The following is a 17,938-nucleotide window of genomic DNA, read 5'->3' on the forward strand; positions in this document are numbered from 1 at the left end:
TTATTTTATGGCTAATTTATAGACAGTATAAGTGCCTTTGCAAGTGGTAACTATAGTATTGGTCTTTGTGCAATGGTTTATGTTATCTAAAAGTCAGAAATTAATACTCGAGCTTGTTTTTATACCCCGTGGTTGGCATAGGGTACTAGGGTATGATAACTTGGGGTTGAATATGTCATACTTGCTTAGTATTTACCAGGGAAAGTGATTTGTTAAGCTTCGGGGGAGCCACTATACAGGTGGATAAATCGGAATGATAATAATTATTAGGCAGAATAAGAAAAAACATACATAGTTTGTTGTTGCAGTCTCTTGAGAGCAGCGTCGATTTACAAGAATACGGAAAGCTAAGCCTTTCCATGTCAAAAAAATGTATTAATCATTAAAACATCATATGCCGTCCTCCTGGGAGTTGTGGGTTGGTTTTACATCATGAATCCAGCTCCCATTCTTCGCACCATGGTACTGGGTAATCCTCAGTCGAGCCTTAGCTTCTCTCCTGGTTGCTATACATTATTATTTTTCACAACACGACGTGCCTTTCAGTTGGTTCAATTTATGTGATTCACTCGCAGGAAGTAATAGCGGTCACACAGTGGAGTTCGTCATAATTTAAACTTTCTAAAGGGGTTTTCCCATTTCAAAGAATGTTGGACTTTTATCTTGGTTATTTATTTATTTGTTTGCTATTTGGATTACGTGTCACATATTTTACAAAGTATACAAAAAAAAAAATAGATGTATGCATGTATGGATATATCGAGGGCTGGATAGCAGTGTTTTTTAGTTGTACATAAATATTAAAATGTAATGGTTAATATTTTAATATAATATGGTTTAGCTTCTTCCGTTTTGAAACAAACACGAAACCCATTCACACACATTCACTCCTAAATGCCTTTTTTTGTGTGGTTCTGATGGTCCTCACGATTCGCTGGATCGATGGATCGCTGATTGAATGATTGATTGATTGTTGCTGTGATTTGTTGGTTGAACTGTGCTTTTGGTCTCCAAAAGTGGCTAACGCCTCTCTATATGTATGTGAATTTCTTCACTTCCGTTTCCGCTTCCTTTGTGCAGACATCTCTCTCTACTCGCTAGGTGTTTATATATCGTATATATCGTGTGTGTATATATGTATTATTCGCATAGTATATTTATTAGCATTAAAAAAAAAAATATAGGGGGGTTCCGACCCCATTAGGGGTTCGAAACAAAAAAAACCACGTCGCTTAACTCAATACTGATGTTTAGTACACATTAGATGTTTTCTAATTAGCATTAATTAGCTTTACTTACAGGCTACTAAGTATATTTTAATGTAATAATAATAAATTATTAATCAAATATGCTTGGTTGTTAGTGAGCAAGTAGGGCAGGGCAGGGGCTCTCTTTCTCTCTCTTTGTGTGTGTGTGGGGGGGTTGGGGTGTGTGTGTGTGTGTGTGACTCAATGATGAGCTGTGGGCCAGGCGATCTTGGCATCAATCCGCTTGTACGCCAGCATGCAATGCTTCCCCTTGGCAGCCAAACGGGCATCCTGTGGACACTCGGCATCCGTCAGTAGGGTCTCCTCACCATCGACAAGTTTGAAGAGGGCATAGTCCTGTGGGTTCGTTATCCTCGCCTTATGCGCTATAATGCGGCACACCTCACGCGTCGTTGTGTGCGGTCGCACCGGCAGTGTACGCGTCTGTAGGGATCCGTTGCATTCATCGGGTATGATGACACGCAGCACGCTGGAGCAGGCGGGCAGGCAGCTGGATCGCCACTGCATGGTTAGAGGGATATACATATTAATATCTGAACAATATAAAGCATTTAAAGCTGGGAATTCCACTGGCAGGCGATTAGATAGGACTACAAATATACTTTATACTGCGTGTTCTTGAAGCTTTTAGGTTCCTCTTCATTTCAAGCGTTTAGCATGATTTATATATCTTGAAAAAGTCTATATTTATTATGAATACTGGTTTGGGCCATCAAAATTAGCCTCAAAAAGCAATGAAGAGGCAATCTATTTAACATTTTTTTTTTTTATTATGTATTCCAAGTCTATATTTCAGCGTCAAGTCTCTAAGTGGCTAATATTTCTACTTATTTTAGTAGTTTCCTTAATAAACATAATCTTAATTAAACTATCAGTTTAGCTCTCCTGCCAATAGAACCCTCGATTTCTCATTTAGTGATGCTACTTACGTCCAGGGATCCACTGCCGCTCTCTCCCTCCGAGGCCATAAATGTTTTCAGCACCTGAACGGCGCTACAGAGGGCGGTGAGGTAGTAGCCTGGCTCTCCGTTGAGCAGCGTTGGTTGCAACAGGCCCCACATGAATTCCGCCTCGATTTCGGCTCCCACAAAGCCACACTTGGCCACCACATAGACCAGGACAGGCAGGAAGTCATCGGCGCCCAGCTGCTGGCCACGCGGGCAGCCGGTGGCATCGAATACCGTCGAAATGACGCATAGGAAGAGCTCTAGCTTGTCCAGGGGCAGTTCGGCTTCTTGGAGGCGCAGCAACAGGTTGGAGATCAGACGCAGGGCGGCATGGGAGGGCGGTGTTACCGTGGGACGTATGCCAAAATCGGCTGCCTCCCGGTCGCAGGCATAGCGTACATTCTGGGCCAAAAGCTGAATGTCCTCGCTGCGCTGATAGTGATCCACAAAGATCCCATATAGATGCTCTCGGAGCGGTAGCACCACCAGTTGATGCATCACCGTCTCCAGCATGCTGTCCAGGTTGAGGAATTCGTCCGCCTTGAGGCGTGCCCTCGCCGACTCCAACTCGGCATGGAACTTGCCCTCGCCATGCTTCACCAGGTAGTTCTTCATGCCGCTCATAAATTGCCGCATATTACGCATCACCACCTGGGGTGCCGCCTCGCGGGACTCCTTGGTGCAGCAGATAAAGTTCTCAATGTTGCGGGCAAAGGTGGAGCTAGGATCCTGGGCCAGCTGGAGGGTGTAGGCTCGCAGGGAGTCGCCGGGGCCGCTGCTCTGGATATTCATCTTGTTGCGGGGGTGACCTAGAAAAAGTAAAAGATATAAGAATTAGATACAGGTATTTTCTGAAGTATTCAACTTTTATATGCTCTCTCGTGGCTCACATACCCGCCCAACGGACCAAGAGGCACTGACTCATATCAGCTGGCACGTTTGGACGTATACAAGTTAATGGGAGATAAGGCAATGTGGTTTACTACTAGGCTAAGATTGATGTTTTCGGTGTATATTGGGTTTCAGGATAGATCACTTAAGGGGAATGAAAATATAGTAAGCTAGGATAAGTTCTAGTTCTGTAAATCCTCTGAGACCATCAAAAGCTCTTCAAAGGACCTTGAAAAGACTCAGACCTCTGATTAGCTCAAAGATAAAATCAATATTCGAATCTCAAGTGACCTATTTAAGGCCCGACTTTGAAAAATGCAATTAGTTTCTTACAGAGACTCCACCCAAGGAGTTTTAGCTCCTAAAGGTTCGTTCTTCTTTCTTTAGAACTATTCCAAATCCCTATCCTTTCGGATTCAAGTTCTCCAATCCTTACCAGCTAGTAATTCACACAGCAATCGTAGCAAGCGGCGCAGGGCATAGCAGCAGCCCCGACTCCTGCAAAAGTCCTCATCGGCACACTCACAGCCACGTCGATAGCGTCGATAGAGACGACGACTCTGTGCCTGTAGGCAAAGGCCCAAGGCCTGACATTCCACGATGTGCGTCATATTCAGCAGAATGTTTCCCTGTTCGTCCAGGTGAAAGAACTGTTTGATGTCATAGTGATCACAGGTGTTCAGCTCACCAGGATGGCACTTGTCCGGCTCGCTGCTGGCCAGCAGGGATTCCTCCCCGGCGGGGCACTTGCCAATGGCGCCCATTATGGAGCCGGCAAGGGCCTCAGTCTTCAGTTGTTTTCGATTGATGCGACAGTCTTTGAGCACCTGTTGCGGACAGGTGGACGCCGGCGCCGGAATAGGTGACGACGTCAACAGGCTACGGGTACAAGTAGAACCGATGCTGGACAGGCTACTGCTCACAGCCGATTTCCTTGATTTCTTGCAGAGCACTGTCGAGGTAGGAGACGGCGGAGCCCGCTCACTGGGCAGGGCAATGCCCGTCTGTATGTTGTCCACGAATAGCAGTTCCAGGAACTTGCGTTTACGCTGGGGCTTTGCCCTCGGCTGAGTCTTGGTCTTCTCATCGGGTTCATATTCCTCCTGCAATTGCTCCTTTAAAGCTTCATCATCAGCAGCAGCATTAGGATCATGATCATCTAGCCGAGCTGCCGGTAATTGTGTCCTTTGCTGCAGCAGCTCCTCCTCAAAGTCCGCTGAGAAATAGTTGGACTGCAGCGGATGCTCGATAATCTCCCATTCGGACATAATACTGAGGAATTGTGCCTCCTCACGATAGTGCCTCACATGGTCCGGATCGTGAAAGAACTCCTCCGGTTCCAGTCGCTCGATGCGCTCTTCGTCCAGACTGCTTAGCGACTTGGACATGTCCAAAGGCAGGGGTGAATCCGGTGGGGAATCGTTGGGTGACTGCGGGCGGCTCACGGACGGTGCACGCGACGATCTTCTGAACCAACTCATGGTAGATCCGGTAGCGATTCTTGCCAGCTAAAACGAATTGGCGGAAACGCAGGTTTCTCATCGGCACACGCGACGGCGGCGGATTGATAAGCGATGGCTATGGAGGGCACTAGCTCTCTCTCTCTGACTCTCTTTTCTGCCCGATGGCTTCGACAGCTGCCTCCTCGAGCGGTTGATGCTCTAAACGCGGCCAATGCAAAACTAATTCTGAACTTCATACGCATTAGTTTATAAGACTATCGCATCGCAGCTGCGTCGCTGCCGGCGAACAAAGATAGCAACGGCGGCGGCAGCGGCGGCGACGACGTCGCTGCAAAATGTGTCAACCCGCCGATGGGCGACCTCATTTGCCTGGCCTCCCCGCTATCCGCAGCCTCTGTCTGGGCCGCAGGGTTATGTCTTTTAGTTCAGGTAGCACCTAATATCCTTTATATTTTTGCTATAATTATCCTGGGGAATTTCCGGAATTTTGCGAGCAGGTACAGTTGCGCAAATCGGACTGACTCGACTACGAATCTGGTCTGCCTTCTTTCAGGTCTGACTTTGGTCTGTGCCTTGGCTTCGGGCAGGTACTTGATAAAATCAAGTACGGCTTTGTTGAAAGTAACTATACCTGTAGAGCTGCACTGATTCATTGGCACTCTGTCTGTGTGCCGTACTGCACAATCGACAGTCAATGGCGGGGAACAGAACAAGTGTGACAACCAATTACCAGGCAAACATGCCATCGGAAAATGCAATTTGTGGTTAATTACAGTTCCAGATGGTTTGGGTTTTAGTCCAGGTAATAGCTATAATATCTATGGATCATATTATGCTTAGGATGTATAACGCCACCCACACAAAATGTGTAACTTCTCTATCATAAGAAGCGCGATGCAAGTGTATCTTAGAGGATAAAAGATACATCTTCAAGATTCTTTTAAGAATTTTTTCTAATAAAGTTATCCAGTAACTACTAGGGATTGCTCTATATATTGCCTAACCCTAGTTATAACTATAACTCCCATAAGGAACTATTTATCGGCTAGTTTTTAATAATGAAATATGCCAAGAATTATTGTAAATCTTGCATATTTATCTAACTTTTCGTTCTTGAAATTTATAGAGCAAGGCTTTTGAAATAAGCATTAATTAAACAAGGGAAAATGGTTTACAAATCCCATGAAATCCCGACAAGGCTACACAATTGAACAATCATTCTTCAGTAATCCTATCCAACATTTCAAGTTCACCAATATTAAAGACATCTGATCTCATCCAGAGTTCATTCTGTGAGCCGCTTTTAGCTGGCTTTAAGCTGGATCCTCATGTTAATGTTTGGACTTTATGAATGGATGACGGTTCCGTCTCTGGTTCCTCCATCTCTGCGCTTCTAATCCTCTATCTCTGCACAGGCTTATCAACAGACACGCTGGCTAGCCCGACCAGTAAGTGCTGCTGCTTCTGTCCGGACTCCCGACTCCGTCCGGGTTGTTCTCGTGCAATGCCACGTTCGGATTGCATCAGCATCTCTAGCCCGGCTTGGCCTGGGACTTGGATCCGATGCGCAATTCGGAAAAACCTCCGGTGGCGGTATAAATGGAGGTTTCCAGGTTGGGGTTCAGGGTTGCAGCTCCGCTTGCTCACTCGCTTGACTCTTCCTTGTTCGCGACTCGAGGCTCTCGGATTGATGCGGCTCGAACACGTGCAGCTCTTGCACCGGGATCACTGAACCCTTACTTAACCAGGGATTTAGAGGGGATCTTAACGATATGGGTATAGACCAGAAATTTCCCCAGAGATTTGGCTTATCAATCTGCCGGGTCCAATGGGTTTATTAACTTTTACAAGGCCCGAGCAGGTAAACAATTCTGTTGGCAGTTGAAAAAACAGGCCAGAGCACGTGAAATTTGGGATGGACCAAAATTACACGGGTAAAGGGTACTTCATTGGGAGAATTTCTGATAGAATTACTTATTAAGTAGTATCATTTCTATTTAGTTTAGGATCCAAATGCTGCAGTCAGAAGGTTAAAACTAAGTGAAGGAGTCATTTTCGACCCAGTAATTCATATATATTCTTGATGAGCATTATAAGGCGAAACTTTCTAGCCATCTCCGGCAGAAAAAATTTTTTATCCGAAATTTTCCATTTTTTTTTAAAAATGGAAAGGGGTTACATCGTTCAAATTTGCAAAAATTTGAATTTTCTACCATTTTAAATTGAGTATGCAGATTTATAGATCTACTAAAAACTAACATAGGAACGCTTTCCGATTTAAAATTAATGCATTTTTGACATAGTTATGAGTTTTTTAAAAAGTTGATTTATGGCAAAAATTGTCATTTACAAACCTAGATAAATATTGATTCAAAGAATGCGAATATTTCTGATTCTAATCTATAAAATTTAAATTTAAATCTTGTAAATGCTTATGGTACAGTAAATGCCAACTCATGTAAGGCAACTTAATCTAAATAATATCATTCTTTATTATTAAATTCCCCTAAAATGGAAATTTGATATCCCTAAAAAGATCCCAAGGCAATGGAAACTGATTGAGCTTGAGTTTAGTTTGGGCTTCATCTCGATCTTCAATTAGATTCATATTTACTTCTGTGGTCTTTTAATCCGCTCACTGGGGTACCATTTATTAAGCGGAAAATATCAAGAACGTGTGAATTGGGATGCACCTCAAAGGCGTTGGTGTTCCCAGAACCATTTCGAGTGCATTTTTGAGGCGTCTCACCGAGCACTGAAATAGCAATGCCTCTGTGTTTGGCTTTCATCAGATGGCCTTTGTTGTCTGATCGGACGCGGTGTTTGTCTTTGCCCACAGAGTGACCCAAAAATAGACTGTCTAGGTCGAGATTTAGCTACTTCCCCGTGTCGCCCCCCTCCGGTGCATGCCCCGCAAATAAACAAAAGTCGTTAATTACGCATCCCATTCAGCATTCAGCGTTGAGATTCTGATTTCGAGAGTCTCTAACTTCGCGCGGTAAAATCATTCTTGCTGATAAAACTGCTGCTAGCGTCGCTGCTTCAGTTTACATTCCAAAGTGCGCTGCAATTCTCTCAATCTTTCTCACAGTTCCTCTCTCTGTCTCCCCCGCACTTTCGTACAGTGAGAAAAAATGTTTAGTGATGTTAATTTGAAAAGAATTCTAGGGATAGTGGCAAAACCCATACGAATTCCCCATTTTGTAGTAGTCGAAAAGGCTTAGAAATCACGGCTTGCCTCCATTTTAAAACAAGAAAGGAAAGTAATTTCCTGTTTCCGGTTTATATACCCTTGCAGTTTGCCTTTGAATAATAGGATTGAATCGGAAATGGATAACATGAGATATTTAATGAAATATTCATATGACAATTTTAACGATTAATCAAAGTTTTAAAATCGCATAACTTAGCCAAATATGCATTTAATTTAATCGTTCCTATGTTAGTTTTTAGTAGGTTTATAAATCTGCATACTTCATTTAAAATTGTAGAAAATTCAAAATTTTGCCAATTTTTGACAATTTTAACGATGTAACCCCTTGTAAAAATTAAAAATTTTTTTATTTCCTCCCGAGATGGCTAGATCGATTCATCTGTTAATGCTGATCAAGAATATATATGATTTATAGGGTCGGAAATGACTCCTTCACTGCATTGCAAGCTCAGAACTAATAATACCCTGAAAGGGTATAAAAACGCGGCTTCCCCAAGTGCAGTTGAAGAAGATATCAGATAAAGAATTTGCTGCTGCACATTCTCTCATATTTACTTTGACTTGGGGACTTATCAAATTTGTGTTTAGCTTTCAACTGCGACGCAGAATTCTCCCGGCAGAGAAGAAATCTCCCGGGCTTTGGGTCTGCATCGGGATCAGAATTGGGACTGGTAGGCATTGCGCGGCAGATAAGTTTCGGCAAGGCTTTGTAGTCTGGAGTCGGGCAAGGCGACGACAGAAGCCGGCGTTTATTTATGATAGTTGTTTGCTACTGCAAATCCAGTTGAAACCGCTGCAGAGAAGTAAAGTGTGCTGCCCCAGACTTGAGTCAGGTTTATGTAGTAGTATTTCCTCTGGTTTACAAGAGAAAAATAAATACAACTGACTAAAAGAGATGACTCCGTAGTGTGGCTTAAGCTTGGAACTGTTTACAAAATGAGTAATATTTGTTGTGTGACTAAATAATTAGGAGAAGGAGAAGGGGTTTTTTAATTATTAATCGAGCAATTAAATACCCATTTTTACTATCACAGAAGATTTACGAGTCCCGTGATCTTAGTCTCTTTCGATCGTTCCGATTTGCGAAATCGATGACGATGATCGCTCGCACGGATCCCTGATAGCCGCTGTAATCAGTGGCTCGTGCTTTTGTTTTGTCAACTCGTCAACCATGGTGGCCATGGCGGGTATGATGATGCAACAATAACAACTGATTGCAATGGAGCGTGATCCCCATCATCATCATCATTATTATTAGTAGAAGCAGCATCATCATTACTCCACTTCTCACGCACACGAGACGATGTCTCAAAGGCCATTTGCTGGCCAGCAGGTGCAGGCAGAGATTGGTTTAATTTTAGAGAGGGAATATGAAGAGAAAGCACTGGTTTTATGCAGAATATGGTATAGTTATAGGCAGGATTTCTTGTTCCAAATGTGAACCATGGTTATGCCTTATAATTTCTTATCAAAAATGCATATTCAAGATATTTAATATCCTTCGGGTTACATTAATGAAATCCCCAAAGAATGTAGGATAGGTATCCTTTTGCCATCTATGATATACTAGTAGTACTCACATAATACTTCACGATCCCGAATGCTGGGGTTCCTCAGAATGGTGGCCACCTTGGGTCGACTGTTGCTAGCCTTGTTGTGATTCAGATTGTGATGGTGTCCAGCACCACCACCATTCTTATTGGCCTTGAGCGTGTCCTGGTTGCAACTACCATTGCTGCCGTCTTTGGTGCTTTGTAGTTCCTCGACAATAGTATCGTCCTCAGAGAGAGCGGGTCGGCATTTAGATAGATGTATAGTATCCGAATTGATGGTGGCATCTGAAAAATTTAAAAATGCATTAGATTTGGTACAATTTTAAGATGTAACAAAGCAAAGCAAACCCTACCGTCGTGTGGCAGGAAGGAGTCCCATTGGGACGAATCCCAGGGTTCCGAGAATATGGTCCCATCGTCGGATTGGGCTGAATCGATGCCGCTGAACGAGTTCTGGCAAAAGACATTGTCGTAGGACGAGAGTCGGCAGCCGTTCTGGCTTTGGAATGACTTCTGGCTGCCATCGCAGCCGAGTCCGATCTTCTCCTGACCGAGCAGAGCCAGCGGCTGAAGCGGAGCGATGCCCGTCGCTGTCGCTGATGCTGTCTGCAGGGGTGTAGAGCAACGAACGAGCTCTGGCAGATTGAGATCAGGCAGGCGCTTGGCTATAATCTGGTGGATAGTGAGCGTGCGCTTCTTGCCCTGCTCCCTGCTGTCCCTGCCCAGCGAGTTCTCCTTCTCCTGCCAGTCAATAGCCGCCGCATCATAATCACCGCCAGCACTGCTGCCGGTATCCTGCTTGGCCATAAACTCCCAGCTGCTGTCCAATTGCCAGTGATCAATGCGATTCCTTGCCCGCTTAGTGGGCTGTTGCTGCTGCTGCTGGTGCTGGTGCTGGTGCTGCGCCTGCGACTGCTGGTTGTTAGCCTTTGGCTTGGGCTTCAGCTCATCCAGGCTGCCGGCTAGCTTCTCCAGATCGCTTTGCTGCAGCAGGGGTCCGTTGCCGCTGCCCCCAAAGCCAGCTTTCAGTGGTTCCGAATGCCGCTGGCTGGCGTGCAGCATCTGGCTGCGATGCTGTCGCCGCAGAATGGCGGTGGCTGCGCTGGTCAGGCCTGCCTGACGCAATGCATCCGCCGGTTCCGCATAGAAGGGGCTGCCCTGTTTACTGCGACCGGCACCAGGAGTTTGTCCCTCGGCTGTGGGTGTAGTGTCACCGCCGTCATCTTCGGCCGCTGTAAGGGATTGAGTCATTGTGGCCGCTGGCGTCTGTCCATTGAGATTGGGCAGCAGCAGGCCGGCTCGGGAGCGAGGCTGGGCATCGCCGGAGAACTGTAGCAGCTGTTGGCTAGAGCTCTCGTGCGGGGATGTGGCTGCAGCTGCGGCTTCCTCCTCGCAGGGCGACAGGTGCGCTGACTGCTGTTGCGTTGGCGTGGGAGTGCTCGCTGTGTAGGAACAAAGGAAATCGTTAGGAAAAATACTTTCTGGAGGGATTTTACTCAAATATACGTACGTGTCTCTGCCAGCAGATCCGGCCTGCGGTTCATAACGCCTCCAACAGAGTCCAGGGCAGGGCGGAAGCTGGTCAGGAGGCTGGCCCGGTCGCTGGGATCGTGTGACCACACGTCCTCGTAGTCACTGATCTTGTCGCTTAGAGCACTTGCACAATACTGCAGTGGCGGGCTCTCCAGGATGTCCGACTCCTTGTAGTGCTGCGACTCCTTGCCCGCTCGGGATTTTCGGGATTTACCACCGCCGGCGCTGCCACTGCTGCCGCTGGGCGTTAGAGGGGTCAACGGTGAGGCGAGCAGCTTCCGGTGCGGTTGCCAGCGACTGTCGTTAGAGGAGGAGCCCTGCGAGGATAGCGTGTCCTTGCACTCACCCTCTGGCGACAGGCGCTTGGCAAAGGTCTGGAAGGTGCTGGCCTGGCCGTTGAGCAGGGCATTGAATGGATTACTAGCCGCCGGCGTGGTTACCTCCACAAATTTTCCGCTGCCATTTCCTACTGCTGTCTGTCCACTCCCGGCGACTGGGGTTCCTCCTACTCCTCCGCCATTCTCCATGGAAAAGGTGACCGTTGTGGTGACTGTAAAGTTGCCATTTCCACTCCCATTTCCATTCTGATCCGGTGAGTGAGGCTTGGACCATCGCAGTGGCGGTGCTGGCGGCTTGAGATTCAATGTGTTTGGTGGCTTGGGTCGCTGTGGACGCACTTGATCCACTTCCGGCGTGGCCTGAATCACCTTGAAGGTGCTCAGCTGCTGCTGCTGCTGCTGGTCGACCACGCTTGGCGGACAGATGGCAGATGAAAGCATTGATCCCGATCCAGAGCCAGAGCTGGGAAGATAGTGTTGTCCCGGATTATCCACCGGCGACATGGTTAGTATAACCGAATCCACAGAGTTCGGACTCAACAGCTGCAAATGCTGGCCACCGCTGGTGGTGAACGAGCTCAGGCTGGAGTTGGTGGTATCCGAGGGTGTGCCTGCCTGGCTAAAGAAGCCTAGCAGCTGGCCACTGCCCGTGGGACTGAAGAGGCTGCTGCTATTGCCACCGCCGGGCAGCGGAGGAGCACTTCCTGTGGGTGGTGGCTTGGTCAGAGCATCGCTGAAGAAGGTGGCTGTACCCAGGCCACTGGTTTCGGTCAACGAGAGTGGGGATTTGGCATCCAACAAATGCTGATCCCGCGATAATGGAGCCACCGTGGGCGTGGGTGGTCCCAGGAGAGCAGGACTGCTGGCGTAGCTCCAGAACTCCTGGCCCAGCAGCGCCAGCGAGGAGAGCTTCTTCCGGTTGTTGGCCTCCCGCAGGACCCGTGGCAGCATTAGCTGGACGGGCAGCTCATCGCAGCACTGGGCATAGTGAGCGATAAGCGAGGGAATGGAGCCAAAGGTGAACCGTGAGCTTTCGAGGCTGAGAACATTGTCATGCGACTGGATGAGATAGTGTTCGATATAGGGACCCGTATCCTGGGGCAAACGCACCGAAACGGCCATGGTATTGGGCTGGCTGGAACCGCGTACTATAAAGGTCTGCAAGTAAAAGGATAAATTAGTGGATTTAAGGATTTAATATTTAAAATATGAATTAATATATGAGCTCAGAGAGCAGCTTCTCTAGCCAGAAGAATATTTATAATGCTTCCTTAAGCTGTAGGTGTGTAGATGTATATTTTTTTGAAATGCAAAAGTTGTTATCTTTCCTAAGTATTTTTCTGTGGCCTGAGAGCTTCGTGTAAATCCTTAAGTGAGTCTTTTTCCTTTGACTGCGCGTTAAATGTTGCGTTCACAATTCGCCCATAAATTCCCACTTATGGATGATAAATCGTCCCTATTTTCCCGCCCCAGTCGACTTTCCATTCTTCACAATGGCTTTTGCTCCTGCTACTGCTTCTCCTGCTCCTTCTTCTGCTCCTTATTTTCTCCTGGCTTTCCACTTCTTGTTGTCGGCAAAAACTTTGCAGACGCTGCGACAAATCGCGAGGAGGACTATGGCAAAGAACAAGGACCAAGGATCGAAGGAAAGGCGTTGCTGGCATCTTCAGACGCAGACCTGGTCAAGTGTGGCCGGTTTGCTAATCGCCAGTGAAAACTTTTCATAATGAGCATTGTCCTTAAAGTCATGGGGCCGGGAAAATTCATTTAAAATAACTTCAAAAGAAGTAATGGTTATAAATATTATTATTATTTCTATAAGAAATCCTTGGAATGCAATTTTATTATAATTTCCATTCCATAAGCTTTTCCCCAATCAATTTATGTAAAGTTCTTCAAGTTTCACTATACTTTCTCTGGCATTGTTGGGTTTGCCTTTCAATTTCAACCCCAGAGAGCGTGCAATTATATACAGGACAACACCCGCTCTTGGCTCTATATGGATATATAATTCTTTTTCTCCTTCAGATTTCAATAAATGCCAAATGGTTGGAGAAGAGGCGATGGAGGATGTTGCACCCCGCGGCGTTGTTTATGATTTCTGTGCGAGTTGCGAACAATTTTTCAATAAGCAGAAAGATGGTAAGGGTAACCCCATTCAAAATCGGGTGGGTTTAAGGTTATTTCATTTCTTTTTTATCTTTCTTTAAAGCACACAAACAGAAAGCAAGCAGAGAGTCACACAAACATTTTATCCTGATTTAATAATGCGGTCACAAAGGGCGGCCACCACCAGCAGCAGCAGCAGAAATTGACCATCAAGGAAATGCAATTTATACAAGGCCAAAAAAGGGGAAAAGGACATAGAACTCCCTCTTTCAACAGACAAAAACGAGCTTAAAAATGCCTTAACAAGCGAAAATGGGATATAGCAGGAGAAAACTCAATAAAAATCAGAGACGACCCAGGCAAGGCAAGGATAATGCACAAAAGGTCTGCAGTCTCAAGTAAGGTAAGACATTACGGTATGACTGAAGGACGAATATATCAAAAATAATATTTAAAAATATATTTTGGCATATATTTCAACAATCTATATAACATTTCAAAGAATTCAATAGTTAAAAGTTACTTAATCAAGGTAAACATTTTGGAGTAATCAAGTTTCTGAAGCAACAATTATATAAAATCCGTATAAATATTTAAATACACATATAGCCATGCAACGCACTGTCCTGTCCTGTCGTGTGTGTGCCCTGCCTCAGACTTAGAGCCTGCATTTTATTGGCTTGAATTGACAAATTTCATTTGGTTCGTGAACAATAAAAAGGCGTAACAGCCTTTTGCAATTGACGACATATCAGTTACATATATGCGTCTGCATAAAATTTAATTTCCTAATGCATATATATATATATATAAATATATATATAAATATATATTTAAATATATAAATAAATATATATAAATATATATATAAATATAAATATATATATAGACAAAAGCCAGACGACGACAGGTGGATGTGCCGGTAAGTAGGAGGTATGCATATGTGTGTACTTTTGTGCCACCTTTTTGCGGAGCACATCCACCTGCCACAATGGCTCTTCGCCTGCCATTTCCATTTTCATAACCACTCCATTTCCATTTCTACTTTCAGAGCCACACTTGCAGTCCCATTTACATAGCCATCACAACCATATGGCCATTTGTAGGCTTTTAGGCATCCGTCTGGCGCAATGAGGAAGGCCTAGAAATGCATTTCATCACTCTGGTGCAGTTCGTTGACTCAAAAAATGCTGTAAAAACTGAAAAACCCTAGCTCATTCTAAGATATTCCCTACATAAATCCTTCCAAAAGAAAAATAATAAAATCTTTTACGAAATCTCTTTAAAACGTGTTATTATTGTATTACTAATTAGATTAAAAGGCGATCTGTTCCCGCCATGCAGGGTCTAAACAGTTAAATTCATTAACCGCCAACTTTGAATTCAAATTCATTAACCGCCAATTTTTGAAATCAAATTTAAAACGGCAAAAAAATTTCCGCCATGTCGGTTCATCTGAGTTGCTTACAACAACCACCTAATTACAACAACAACTAATATAAGACCGTATCGCAACAACAACAACAACTCCCGCATCCCAAATCGCCAAAATCGTTAAGCAAATTGCTTGTTTTCTGATCTGGGGTAACAGGCGAACAGAAAGCAGCAGAAGGTGGCTGGGATTTCTCAGAAACTGTTATAAAAACCCCGAGTTTCAAACCATTCCAAGATCTCGGTATAACAGTTAGCCCAGACTCAAACCAAACTATCGGAATTTATCGATTATTCAGCATTCCAATATGGCGATCAATCAGCTGACATGGTGCCTTCTAAAGCAGCGACGACCAGCTGACATGGAGCCTTCTAAAGCAGCGACGATCAGCTGATCAGGCATGTGCAGCGTGGAGGTGTGACCATATTATTTATCACGACCTTTTTGTAGTGTGACCAGCTACTGTTCAATACTTTAATACCAAAAAAATTTAAATTAACCGCCAAATTGGAATTTGAATTTCTCCGTCGCGCTCTGCTGCTGCTGCAGGGAACAGACAATTTGTTGGAGATTTTCGGGATATTGGATGGGACAATTTTTGTTGTTGTACAGATGTTGTCATATAGAAATTGTTGTTGTAACAATATGGTGTTGCAAGCAACTAAAATTCGAATTCGAAGTCGATTTCAAATTTGGCGGCTAATGAGTTCAACTTTGTAGACCCTGTTTGGCGGAAAATTTTCACCGTTTTTAAATTTGAATTTCAATTTGGCGGTTAAACTTTTTAAAGCTTATATGGCAGATTTTACGGTTTTTTTAAATTTGAACTTAAATTTGGGGCTTATTCGAATTTGGAAGTTTATCCACCCTTGCAGTTGAAATCTTATTTGACAAATCTAAGTTTAAAAACATCATAACTTTGCCAAAAATGCATTAATTTTAATTCGGAAAACGTTTCTATGTTAGTTTTTAGTACCTTTATAAATTTGCATACACAATTTGAAAATTTTGGAAAATTTAACTTTGTAGAGTATATATGGCGGATTTTTTGGCTTTTTTAAATTTGAATTAAATTTTGGCGGTTAATGAGATCACCTTTTAAAGCCACATATGGCGGAAATGTTTTTAGTAATCAGAAGTTTTTCCACCCTTGCAGTTGAAATCTTATATGACAAATCAATATTTAAAAACATCATAACTTTGCCAAAAATGCATTAATTTCAATTCGGAAAACGTTTCTATGTTAGTTTTTAGTACCTTTATAAATCTGCTTACTCAATTAGAAAATTCAAATTTTACGATGTAACCCCTTTCTTTTTTATTCAAAAAATTGAAAATTTCTGAAAAATTTGTTTTTTTTGCCGGAGATAGCCTGATGATGCTGATCAAGAATATATATTATTTAAAGAGTCGGAAATGACTCCTTAGCTATATTACGAGCTTGTGAAATAAAACATAGAACCCTGCAAGAGTATAACAACATTTCGAAATTTATCAAATAGAACATTTAATTTATAGATTTTAAGCAATTACTGACCATGTTTAGATAGCTTTACCAATGATTTTTTATTAATTATAGTTCCTATGAAGAATTTTCCAGAAAAAAATACATATATATATATTTCCTTAACTTTTAATTACCAGGATTCACTGATACAGGGTCAGGAAAAATGGAAAGAGAAATAAGTGCATTTGGTGTGGACACTTACTTGCATTTCACTTGCACTTTTCCATTCATTTCCACACCAGACTGATGAATGCGGTTTGCATTTCGATTTGTTCTGCCAACCGCAAGGGGCGAACAGGACACGACAGGACATTCGACAGTCAACGGTTTAATTTCCGTATTTGTAGCCTGCCTTTCCTTGCCTTGCCTTTTGCCAGGATTTTCAATTACACACGCATTTTGTGGACACTGGGACCCCAGATAATATCGTAAATTTAAACGTTTATATGGCTTTGACAGACACAACTGGTAAATGGTTATTAAATTATGTTTTCTTTTTTTTTTCAAGAAGAAAGCATATGACAAAATTTTGAAATACATTTCGGTCTTAGATAGAATTTTTTAATAATTTATATTCAGAAAAGGAGCTAAATTTTTAAAAGTAATTGACAGAAGTAGACATTTTAGTTGAATTTTGTATTAATTTTGTACCAACTTTTAATGAAAATAGTTGTTCATTGTAATTTATTTCCTTTTCATATTGTTATTTATATTTTTAAGCATTTATTTATTTATTTATTATATATTTATTTTAAAAGTATAGATTCCACCTCTCTCCTTCTGCTTTCAAGGACTTCTGCCCATCTCTAAAAGCACATCCTTTTTTAAATATCCTGCTCTGGTCTTCTCCATTTCACTTTCCCTTTACTCCAACTCCTTTGACACATTCTCTGCCACCCGGTAATCATTTATCTCTTTGCATTTATTTTGCATTTAATTGCATGTAAATTATTGTGCAATGGCCAGCACATGGCCCCGAATGTCCCAGGTTCCAGGTGAAGGATGAGAGCACATTCAACCTCTCCACCTCTATCTCCATCTCGATTCCCTGCGGCGTTGCAAATCAGACAGAACACACACACTCTACGAACGATTCGTCGCATTTGCACCCATTTCCGGGCTGCCCCTTTCCCAAACATTTCTGTCCATTTCGATTCCGAAATCATCAGCCTCATGCTGCTCCTCCTCCAACCGTTGTCATCCCTGGCGAGGGGGAAGGTAACAACATTTCCGGTTTCCATTTCTCGCCGCGTGCCTTCGGGGCTGCATTTCTCTGTGCGAAATGTCCGCAGTGTGCCCCACGCCCTCAGCTTGGAACCCAAACTGCTACTGATTTCGGCTCAATCGCCATCTTCATGCGCGACCAAGTCACCCCTTTTGGTCCTTTTCTGGGGTCCTTCTGCGGCAATGTGTCGCAGCTGCTGCCTGTCTGTGGTTTTAGCCATCGAATCGAAAGTGCAGCCGTTGCCAAATAGCACGGCAACAAAAAGGACACGACAAATATCACAAATATCACACTTTAGTATAAATATTTTATTTATATTTTTACTTAGCTACCTTTTCAATTCGGTACTTGAACAGAGCGAGGGTTTAAAACTACCAGAAGTAAAAAATCTACCTTTAAACGGTTAAACAAAGCTGTAAAAACTACAAATTTTTGGTTCAGTGCCTTGACAGGATGTC

At 43.7% G+C, this 17,938-nt stretch overlaps 2 protein-coding genes across 5 annotated transcripts in view; one reads left to right on the plus strand and one right to left on the minus strand.

Annotated features, from left to right (window-relative positions):
- Positions 1-17,938, plus strand: part of LOC147643358 (uncharacterized) — a 74,652-nt gene that overhangs the window by 54,386 nt on the left and 2,328 nt on the right. Inside the window, exons 3-5 of one of the 2 annotated variants that reach the window (XM_086836460.1) lie at positions 13,236-13,349; positions 13,420-13,719; positions 14,368-14,604. In XM_086836460.1, the coding sequence (XP_086692586.1) occupies positions 13,236-13,349; positions 13,420-13,472 (167 nt within the window). In that variant the 3' untranslated portion in view covers positions 13,473-13,719; positions 14,368-14,604. Of the gene's footprint in view, positions 1-13,235; positions 13,350-13,419; positions 13,720-14,367; positions 14,605-17,938 lie in introns of those variants that run through there. The other variant, XM_086836461.1, reaches the window with a different exon arrangement.
- spri (Src homology 2 domain-containing protein sprint) overlaps positions 657-17,938 on the minus strand; it is a 133,121-nt gene continuing 115,839 nt past the window's right edge. For all 3 annotated transcript variants that reach the window (XM_020950128.2, XM_020950129.2, XM_020950131.2), the window contains 5 exons: positions 10,847-12,365; positions 9,690-10,778; positions 9,364-9,621; positions 2,198-3,024; positions 657-1,769 (listed from right to left, as the gene is read on the minus strand). In XM_020950128.2, the coding sequence (XP_020805787.2) occupies positions 1,449-1,769; positions 2,198-3,024; positions 9,364-9,621; positions 9,690-10,778; positions 10,847-12,365 (4,014 nt within the window). In that variant the 3' untranslated portion in view covers positions 657-1,448. The remainder of the gene's footprint in view (positions 1,770-2,197; positions 3,025-9,363; positions 9,622-9,689; positions 10,779-10,846; positions 12,366-17,938) is intronic.

Source organism: Drosophila serrata, unplaced genomic scaffold (assembly GCF_035046125.1).
Source record: "Drosophila serrata isolate PLE 108 unplaced genomic scaffold, ASM3504612v1 contig_276, whole genome shotgun sequence".
NCBI lineage: Eukaryota > Metazoa > Arthropoda > Insecta > Diptera > Drosophilidae > Drosophila > Drosophila serrata.